The sequence below is a fragment of the Populus nigra genome, chromosome 1, assembly GCF_951802175.1.
Source record: "Populus nigra chromosome 1, ddPopNigr1.1, whole genome shotgun sequence".
Classification (NCBI taxonomy): Eukaryota; Viridiplantae; Streptophyta; class Magnoliopsida; order Malpighiales; family Salicaceae; genus Populus; species Populus nigra.
This window is the reverse complement of record NC_084852.1, coordinates 15,787,225-15,798,607: the sequence shown is the minus strand read 5'-3', so window position 1 is coordinate 15,798,607 and position 11,383 is coordinate 15,787,225. Positions and strand designations below refer to the sequence as shown.

Sequence of the window (11,383 nt, the reverse complement as noted above, 5' to 3'; positions counted from 1 at the left end):
GATTTTTTACTTTTCAGGTTGTTATCTATTTTGTTGGGGGTGGCTTGACCACGTGATTAAGAGATTCGCATCAAACCCGCTTACTCTTCTTCACAAACCCCTAGCCATGACTTTCCCCATTTCTTCTGACGCCACCTTGTCAAAGCAACAATGAAACACCCACCATGCCTTTAGCTTTGCTCACGGAGAAGAAGATTGAAGCAGTAAAAAAATATAAACCAAGATAATAAAAGAAGAGAAAAGGAGAAAATAAAATCTATTGCATTGTGTGGTTTTTCTTTACTTTATAGGGAACAACAGACATCGTCGCGTGAACCCACACGCTGGTAATGATGGCAGCGTCTAGTACATGCATCACCATTGTTCTAGTGGTCTTCCAATGTTAATTTCAGTATATCCTTGACACATCAAACACCTCAAACGGTCAATCTATAACCTCAAATTATTTTTTTTGGACAAATTGATAAAAAAAAAGGACAAATTGTGAGTTAAATTACCTTGGTTAAGTGGTCAACCCAATACATGACCTACGCCTTACCTCGAGTTGATCTCCTAGTCAAGTGTTAGAACTATAATAATAATAATAATAATAATAATAATCATATTTATTTTTATGTTAATTCAAATCAAGTGAGATAACCCTTGTGGAAAGAATTAGACAAACTTATCTTTTTTTTTATTGGAATAAAACTTTTGCCACTAGAGCAACCTAAATAAGATAAGAAATAATTTTTATATTGTCCAAAAATACACCAAACAACATCATAAAAAAAAAAAAAATCTTGTAACATCCATTTTTTTCCTAGCATGCCATACATTGGCTTGTTCCATTACATTGAAGATGTTAAAAAGTATCATGTTGGAATATCTAAAGTTAAGGTTGGAAAGTCCCTGAAACAGCATGTATTTAGTTCATGGAAGCTTCCCGCACTGTTTCTTGCTTTTAACATCGCTGCAAGCATTTTGCTCATTTTATGGCTGTTATTGCTTGTTTTATAATTTTTTTTTATTATTAAAACTTGCTTTTATGATGATAATAAATGTTTATTTAAAATCATTAATGCTTCTGAAATCAAAATAAATAAATAAGAAAATAGAGTTTTAGATTATATATATATAAATAATTTAATTCAAGTCATTAGAATTTTTATAAATATTACTTTTTTATAATTACCCATTAATTCTTATTTAATAAACCATGTTGCTAATAAAAAAATATTAAAGTTAAAACAAAATAAATACTACAATATTGAGTGAAGATATATAATGTTGCCTAAAACAATATATTTTTCTTCTAGAATTTAATCACGGATCTTTTTACAAGTATTTATTTTAATTTTTATATAATTAAATAAGAATAAATTTTGAAAAATGCTGGATATCAATGCGTTCAGTTTGAACATTGGACAGGCAAGAAGAACGAAGATTCTAGCTATAAGCAAGAACCCTACCGACCGTACTGAAATTTCGTTTGTCAATTCGGCAGCCAACCAACAAATTAATTGCTTGTGTTCGCAACAACGAAACACCAGAAGTCATATGATCAACCCATGGTCTTTAGTCAATTTATTTACTGTAATTACGCGTTATCAAATTCTGGGTTCTCATCGCGAATCTTCAGAGAGTTGCCCGGTGTGGAATTTCCCTGCAGCTACGAGTGAATCTTTCAGTGATCATGTTAGATTGCCACTTCAGAAAGTCTCCCATAATTCCAAAAAATGAAAGTTCTGTGCTCCTGCAACCCCACAAGACCATGATGTGGATTTTAGCTCTATTTCACACGAGAAAAAACTACCATTCTAGACCTAATTACAAGTAAAGTAAACTGAAACCAATTGTTTTTCCCTTTTCTTTTAAGATCACTACATTTTCTTAATATCTTTCTCCTCCCTTGTAGGGCACAACTTTTTTCTTCAACTTGTAATCAGTTGATTAATTTCACAAAGCTTTTAATTTGGAATTTCAGAATCCAATTGTTTCTTAAACCATCATGAGATCTCTACCCGGAACTAAAATCCAATAAATGAATTTTGCATGTTCTTGTAATACGTTAAGAAATAATATAAATCATATCTTAAAATTTCACATATCACTTTAAGGTATTGAGTTGAGATCATTCTTTAACATGATATCAAAGTCTTGATGATCAAGTGGTTATAAGTTTGAATCTCACCATCTCTATTTATTTGATAAAAATTAAACACAAAGTAATGTGGATCTGTATAAGTTTCAAGTCTAAAAAGTTTTCATTTGAGGGAGTGTGTTAGAGAATAATATAAATTATATAGTGAAACTTTACTTAACAATTTAAATTATTGGGTTGAATTATTTTTTTTTAATAAAAAAATAATGTAATTTGAAACTAATATAGAGTTGAGGATCAAGTAATCCAAATACGGATTGAATTTATGGAAAACAAAGTATGAAGCCAAAAATATCATTACTGTTTAAAGCAATAAAATAACGTGTCTTTTCACATAATTTTTTGCATTTTGATTTGATAAACAGGCCGGCGATGTTGAGGTGGGAGAAAATAAGGCAAAATATTTAGACTTGGAGATAGGAAATGAGGGTGGGTCACAATTGTAGGGCAGAAAAGCGGGGAATTCTGTGTATTATTTAATTTGCATGTTTGTACTACAACATGCGTAGTCAACATGGCAACCCTGCATTGTCAAGATTCTTTGGTAGACAAACTTCTCTTTTGATACGTAAGTAGGGACTGTAATATTTTTATATTTTCTTAAATATGGTATTTAGCTACAATTATAGAGATAAGTGATCGAAAATTCTATCTACTCTTTCTTATTTCTTTAACTTCCTCATTCTATTTTTCTTCTAATATGTAAATATTATTAATTAATTATATAGCACACCAAAGAAAAAACTAAATTGAAAAAAATAAAATAAAACCTGCACCCAAGACGAGAAACCATATAAAAGCATACATACCCCCCCCCCCCCCCCCTCTCCACTGAAGCCACCAAATTGAACTGCACAAGAACTGACGCCGAACAACTGCGCTCCGTGACTGTTTTGCTAGCAAAAAGTTTTTCTACAACAAAAGCAACTATGTCTTCTCTCCAACCCACCCTGTCATCTTGTTCCAGTCTAATCTTCGATGAGCTACAATGGGTTAATACAATCCGTCGAACAATCGAAGACGAGGTTGAAGATGACAGTAATATTCCTATATGCATTTTTAATGTCCCCAAAGCCCTAATGTCTAGTGACCCAGATTCTTATACTCCACAACAACTTTCACTTGGTCCATACCATTACTCACGTCTTGAGCTACATGAGATGGATAGATATAAGCTATCAGCGGCAAAAAGAAGTCAAAAGCTGCTTCAAAGTCTTAAATTTCGAGATCTTGTTGAGCAATTAATGAAGCTCGAATCCAAGATTCGTGCATGCTACCACAAGTACTTAAACTTCAACAGTGAAACTCTAGCATGGATGATGGCCATTGATGCATCATTCTTGCTTGAGTTCCTACAAGTCTATGATCACCGTGGCCCTAAAATGCTATCCGAAGTTTCCTCAGGAATGCCTCATTTTCTTCAATATTCCTATAGGAAATCAAGCTGTAATGCAATTCTTCGAGATATAGTGATGTTGGAGAATCAAATTCCACTATTCACATTGAGGAAGGTGCTAGAATTTCGATTTCTGTCATTAGAATCCGCCGACGACATGTTGTATTCCATGTTAATGGGATCATGTAAAGAGCTTTCCCCATTCAAGAAAATGGTGAGATTTCCAGTAGCAAGAGTTTCGGAACATGCCCACTTGCTAGACTTTTTGTACCACATTATCGTGCCCAAGGTTGAAGAATCTGTCAATATACCTGAAGAAGTTAGGGATCATACCAAAGCCGCACAAGAAAACGAAGAGCCTTCAGTTGGCTCTACTTACATGAAGCAACTACTGATTGAGATTTGGAATCTGTTTTCAAATCTAAACATAGATCCTGCAAGGTTCCTCAAAAAATTGCTAGAATCAGCACCTGTTGCAGTGATACTCAAATTGCCTTGGTCAATCTTCTCCAATGTTCTTGGGTTTGGATCCGCGAAACAACCTGACGCTTTCTCTGAATCTCAAAGTGTTTGTTCCAGCATTGACCAACCACCTCTGGTTGAAGAAATCACAATTCCTTCCGTCACTCAGCTCTCCAAATGCGGGGTGCGTTTTGTGCCTAGTAAAGGCAGCATCTCAACCATCAACTTTGACAAGAAGACATGTACATTTTACCTCCCGACTGTGAGTTTGGATGTAAATAGTGATGTAGTCTTAAGAAACTTGGTAGCATATGAAGCATCAAACGCATCAGGTCCGATGGTTTTTACACGTTACACAGAATTGATGAATGGGATTATCGATACGGAGGAGGATGCAAAAATACTTAGAGAAAGAGGCATTATTTTGAATCATTTGAAGAACGATGAAGAGGTGGCCAACGTATGGAATGGGATGAGCAGGTCTATTAGATTGACAAAAGTTCCATTCTTGGATAAGGCGATTGAAGATGTTAACAAGTATCATGATGGACTATTTAAAGTTAAGGTTGAAAAGTTCATGAAGCAGCATGTATTTAGTTCATGGAAGCTTCTCACACTGTTAGCTTCCATCTTGCTCTTGCTCATAACATCGCTGCAAGCGTTTTGCTCAGTTTATGACTGTGCTCGCTTGTTTCGTATCTACTACTAGCTAGTCTTTGGAGTCTACCTTTAAGAAGCTGGACTGGTTGTTGCTCAACATGGAAGGCCGTGTTTGTCTTTCCCACTTTAATTTTTTTCAAAGACTAGTGCGGGGGCAACACGTGGGAGGCGGTAGCATTTTTTTAACGTTTTCTCCTCAAGAAATAACAAGTCATTGTTTTATTTTATTTTTTTTTCCCCTTCTCTGAGAATAAAAAAATATACATAATTATAGATATTAATTAATGTGATGATTAAAATTTATGATTAAGGAAAGATTTATGTATTTTTTTTATAGATATTAATTAAAAAAAAAATTTGTGTATTTACTGCAATATGTCATCGTTGTATTCATTTCCGAAAGAGAAACTGAAATCGTACAAAGTTCTGAAAGCTTTAACCTTACCTATCGCGGGATATGCATAATATACGTACAAGCTAGTACTAACAAATGAATTTCATTTTAAAAATATGATAAATAATACCCTAAAATCAATGATTACTGATAAAATAGAAGGATAAAGTATTGAGGGTCAGTGGTGTGCTACTACTCCGATGGAGGTGCATAATATAGTCTTTTGGGTACTACCATTTTGCGTGATTTTTTTGTATAATATATACATATGCTAAGAGGAGAAGCAAGTCAAATAATTTTGAGGTATGGAAGAATTTTAGATCTTCCTATATCACAGAGCAATTGAGATAGATACTTAGAGTTATTTGCGTTGTATAGTTTTAGAATGCAATCATGGATGGACTCCCGAAACAAAAATAATGAAACTCATAGTTTTATTAGCAAACATATTAGAAAATCGTTTTTTTTTATTAACTATGCAAACATCTAGGAAGACCTTCCTTTATTTGTAAGTAATTTTTTTAAAATGATTATGATTATTTGTGACAATATTTAACTAATTATTTATTTTATAGGCTATCTAATTTGGGCACAAGCCAATGTCAATTGAGTTATACCTAGAAACATATATATATATATATATATATATATATATATATATATAAAGAGGATAGATAAAAGAAGATGCAATAGTTTAAAGACAGTCAAGCTGAAGTGTTTGTTGTAAGTAAATTTTAAAATTATTTGTATATTTTTTGAACTAATATTTTTATGTTGAAATCTATGATTTTTTTTGAACAATTATTGTGTCAAATATGGAAAGAATTCTTCAACCCTTTAGAAACACAATCTAGAGTTATAGTAGGTGGCTAAAGCAACTAATGGATCTAATAAGAATCGAGTTTATAATGTCTCTGTAACTACAACTTGAGATATGAGGTTGGGTTATAATGTCTTGATGATATGTGTCTTACAATCTGATCCAAGGCGATCAACACCAACCATTAAAGAATTGTCTCAAGAATAAATTTTTGCTCTAAGAGATGAAATGGAGGCAAAGTTTTGAAAACGAAGTTGGAAGTAATAGCAGGAAATGATGACATGCTTATCCAATCTTATCCTATCTTTACGAGAATTATTTTCCTTCTTCACCGTTACTTATGGCTCCAACTTATCTAGATATTTATAATTAATTTTTGCAATTAAATTAGTAATTGATTTTTATAGTCAAATTAATAATATAAAGTATATTCTTTAATTTAATTTAGTTGTTTAATATTTTTTAATGTCAACTTATTTGAGTCACATTAGTATGTATTAAAAAAACAAATTACTGAAAACGGACATTAAAACTTTGTCATTACCAGGAAAAAGTAAGTTCACGCATGCTGTTCTCATTCCCAAAGTCAAAGAGATGTCAGATTTTTGACCTATTAGCTTATGTAATGGACTCCTTGTCTCTTTCTTTGATGTGCGGAAAGTGTCTCTATGCTAATTTAGAAATATGAAAGAGAGCAGCTAGCTAGTGTCGGGTATAGCTATGAGCAGGAGTCCTAGTAGGCTAGTATCTTCCATCTATTTTCTGCTGACAACAATCTTTCGTCTGCAAATGCCTCCGTTCCTTCTACTAATAATATCGTTGACATACTGAGGATTTACCGAAGTTCAATACGGCAACAGATTAGCATTGGTAAGGGCTCTGTTATGTTTAGTCCAAGTACAAGAGCAGATGTGCCAGACAGGATTTCAGAGATTCGTAGGGTGCGTGGCACTACTAGGGATGGTCGGTGTCTTGGCTTGTTGGAAGAATTGGCTTTCATATGCTTAAAGGGAAATTCTGAAGTCCTAATAAAGTGGGATAGATCAGTGCTTTTTTGGGTTATAATTTTATTCTCTCTCTCTCTCTCTCTCTCTCTCTCTCTATATATATATATATATATATATATATATATATATATTTGCTCCCCGTTGCAACCTCTTGTTGCTCACAATAATAACAATAATTAAGAAAGAATCTCTCTGTAGAGAAATCACTCCAGATTTGTATCAAAGAATAGCAAATTATCTAATTACAAGAAAAATTACCTATCTTATGTTATTTTCTCTTCTTAAATACCCTCTACTAAGGAATTATAATCTAACACGTATTTGAACTCTAATCCTAATCTAACTAGGAAACCACCAGCTAACTAGAAAAATAATAACTACAGCTAATAAGCTTTCACAATTCTTTGACTTTTCATGTTTTCGTCATCTAGTAGTTTTTGTATTTTACAGGGTCCCTTCCTCAGTCTCCTCCTGATTTGCATCAATTGCTAACTCCTCTGAAGAACTTGACTCTGGCAAGTTATAGTGAACATATGCAGTAAACAAGTCTGGATGCAGTCGCTGAAGCTCAGTACCTTTGACCCATCCTGAGTCGGAGAGGGGTCGATGTCGCCAATAGACTAAAACTTTGTAATATCCCTCGCGACACATAGAAACGAAATGGTGATTAATGATGGAGGCAATGTCCTCTTGTGGCGTAGTGGTTGTAGGGACTTTAGGAAGGCATGTTGGCATGTCCTCTGTTCTGGAAGTATGACTCGAAGCATTTTCATCATTTTTAAAGGCAGTAATGTCTTCAATGTTGAAAACTGGACTAATACCAAATTCAGAAGGTAAGTCTACGACATAGGCATTGCTGCCTAATTTCTTAGTAATACGAAAAGGACCTGCACGTTGTGTGTGTAGTGGAGAAACTTCCTGAAGGAAATCGTTCTGCTTTTAGACAAACCTGCACCATATCACCACTGTGAAATTGCCTGTCCTTGCGCCTAATATTGGCAAAAGCGGTATATGCTTCAGTATTGAGTGATAGGCATCTTTTGACCTCTGCATGAACATCTCTCATGTATTCTGAAAAATCCAAGCCAGCTTCACTTGGTCTGGGAGGTAAAGGTAATGGTTTGAGATCCATGGGGGTGTAGGGTCGTCTACCATATACTGCTTCAAATGGTGTGTGTCCTGTAGATTTATTAACAGAATTATTAATAGCTAACTCTGCTTATGGGAGCACAAGGTCCCAGCTGGTTGCATGATCTATGATGAGGCAGCGTAGCAGGTTTCCCAAACTTTTGTTAAGGACTTCAGTTTGACCATCTGTCTGTGGATGGAATGCATTAGTAAAATTTAACTTTGTTCCTATTTTTGTCTATAAAGTCTTCCTAAAATAGCTAACAATTTTGACATCTCTATCAAACACAATAGAGAGTGGTATACCATGTAGTCGGATCACCTCTTGTAGGAATAAAATTGCTACCTTGGACGCATCAAAGGTCTTGTTGTAGGGGATGAAGTGAGCCATTTTTTAGAATCGGTTTACTACTACCATAACTGAATCATGTTGTCGAACATTCCTGGGCTATCCGAGAACAAAATCCATGTTAATGTGCTGCCATGAGTGGTCTGGGATTGGGAGGGGTGTGTAGAGTCCAGCTTGGTTTTTAGTCCCTTTGTTTAGCTGACAAATTTTGCACCGATCAACCACTTTATGCACATCTTTACGCAGCCGAGGCCAGTAGAACCAATCAGCAGCTATGGCATAAGTTTTGTCATAGCCAAAATGTCCAGCCAATCCACCACTATGAAGTTTCGTGATGATGAATTCACGGAGTGATCCTTTGGGAATGCAGAGCCTAGTACCACAAAATAAGTAATCATCCTTCAGCAAATAGTCTCCTCTAGTTATCATGATTTTGGATTTGAAATTGCTCTATATTGTGCCAAAATCATCATCATCAATGTATTGAGTCTTAATGTCTTCAAAGCCAGTAGTATGAACTGAGAACATATGCAGCAGGTGGGGTCGTCAACTTAGCACATCAGCCACTTTATTCTCTGTTCCTGTTTTGTGTTTGATGATGAAATCAAATTGTTGCAAATACATTGTCCAACGAGAATGTCTAGGGTTGACTTTGTTCTGGGAGCCAAGGTGTTTCAAGGAGTTATGATTCGTGTAAAGGATAAACTCTCTATGGACCAAGTACGGGCACCAATGCTTAATAGTCTGAATCAAGGCATAAAATCCCATGTCGTATGTTGAATATCTCTGACGAGTGTCGTTGAGCTTTTCATTGTAAAAAGTGATAGGATGACCTTCTTAACTTAGGACTCCCTCAATTCCTATATGTGAGGCATCACAAGCCACTTCAAAGAGTTTGGAAAAATCAGGGAGTCTTAGGACTAGTGCATGTCCCAGTTTATCCTTGATGTTGACTGCTGTTGTCCAATTGAAATTGTTACCCTTTAGGCCCTCGGTCATTGAGGCCATGATAGTGCTGAAATTACAAATAAAATGCCGATAAAATGTAGCTAGACTGTGAAAGCTACGGACCTTAGAGAAGGTCCGAGGTGTTGGCCAATTTTGAATGGCTTGTATCTTAGCGGGATCCACTTCAACGCCTTTGCTAGAAATGATAAATCCTAAAAAATAGACTTTCTTCTTCAGGAATGAACATTTGGCATGATTAATATAAAGTTGTTCTACCTGTAATGTTGTTAAGACTTGTTCCACATGGGTTAAGTGATCCTGCAAACAGTTGCTGAAAATTAAGATATCATCAAAGTACACCACAACACATTTACCCATGAATGGTTTGAGAATTTATCATAACACGTATGAAGGTGCTCGGTGCGTTAGTTAATCTGAAGGGCATGACTAGCCATTCGAATAGCCCCTCTTTTGTTTTGAAAGTTGTCTTCCATTCATCGCCAGGACAGATGTGAATTTGATGATATCCACTACATAGATCAATCTTTGTAAAAATAGAGGCGCCGTTTAGCAAGTACAACATGTCGTCCAGCCATGGAATTAGAAATCGGTATTTGACCGTTATTTTATTAATTGCTCGACTGTCAACACATATCCTCCAACTCCCATCTTTTTTTAGTATGAGCAATACTAGAACAACGTAGGGACTAAGGCTCTCTCGAATGAATCCCTTATCCAGCAGTTGTTAAACCTGTCGGTTGAGCACCTCTTTCTCCGCAGGGCTCATCCTATAATGGGGTAAGTTGGGTAAAGATGATCTTGGGATGAGATCAATTGCATGTTGTACATCTCACATTGGTGGCAGTTGGTGTGGCATTTCATCTGGCATGATGTCTTGGAATTTCTCAAGTATGGCTGCCAGCTCCTTGGGTACTAGGGCATCAGTTTGTTTCACTTTGCGCCTTACTTCAAACAACAACATTTGTTCTCCATTTACAACTTGAGAGAACTGCCGTATATTCAATACTGGTACCTTCTCTTGTGTTGTTTCAAATTCTGCAATCGGTAATGGGACTAGGACTAGCTTCTTGCCCTTAAACTGGAAGGAGTAGGTATTGGTGTAACTATTATAGGAGACTTTTCTGTCGTAAAGCCATGGTCGTCCCAATAACATATGGCAGACGATCATCGGAATGATATCGCACCATTCTTCATCTAAATACTCTCGTCCTAATGAGAACTGTACTAGGCATCAGTGTTTTACTAGGACTGAGTTATGTTCATTAACCCAACTTATTTGGTAGGGAAAAGGGTGTGTCTCGGTCTTCAGATGCAGTCGTTCTACTGCTGTTTCAACGATCACATTCATGTCACTACCGTTATTGATTATCACATTTAGTGCTTTGCCCCCATGTTCTAATTGTGTACGAAAGATATTGGTGCGTAACCACTCTTGATTGGTTCTGAGTTCTGTTTTGTTTCCTATTAATATTCGGTGAATAACATAGCTTAGAAGGTCAGAAGCATCTATGTGTTCCTCCTTATCAGCTGCAACATCTTCAGTTTTTTCTCCTTCCGCCTCATCCACTACTGTCAGCTCTTTCTAATATATAAAGGCATGTTTCTTATCTTCGGTGGGACATACCAAAACAGAGTGTCTGAACCCTTTGCATTTGTAGCATTATGGACCATCACTTGTAACCTTTGTTTCTCCTCTCTGTTCTCCTAAAATTGAGCCTCTTGGTCTGTCATATGGTAATTGTGGTTTTTATATTGAGAAGCTTGTCGAATGTCTTGGCTTTCCCTCTAGTGGCATGACTTTCTTGCAACAGCCTATTGCGTTCTTTAATTGTTTCTCAATACGCAGTGCTAGTTGGCATGCTTCTTCCACTGTAATAAGTCATGCGATCAGTGTTTCTTTGTATAGTTCCCCATGTAAGCCACTACGATATCGGACTAGTGTCTGTTGGTTGGTCTCTGCAATTCTGCTACGGACAGTTAATTCATGGAACCTGTCTGTATACTGATCCACTGTTAAAGACCCCTGCCTTAGTTGCAACATTTCTTCAAACATCA

The 11,383-nt window shown here is 35.8% G+C and overlaps 1 protein-coding gene across 1 annotated transcript; it reads left to right on the top strand.

Moving 5' to 3' along the window:
* Positions 1–3,072: 3,072 nt before the first annotated feature.
* LOC133670422 (putative UPF0481 protein At3g02645) lies at positions 3,073–4,710 on the top strand. The gene has a single exon (XM_062090946.1). It carries the CDS (start codon positions 3,073–3,075, stop codon positions 4,708–4,710), a length of 1,638 nt encoding a protein of 545 aa, XP_061946930.1.
* Positions 4,711–11,383: the final 6,673 nt, after the last annotated feature.

What these genes read in the sequence shown, in the direction of transcription:
- LOC133670422 (XM_062090946.1), top strand. Translation starts at nt 3,073, where the DNA reads ATGTCTTCTCTCCAACCCACCCTGTCATCTTGTTCCAGTCTAATCTTC.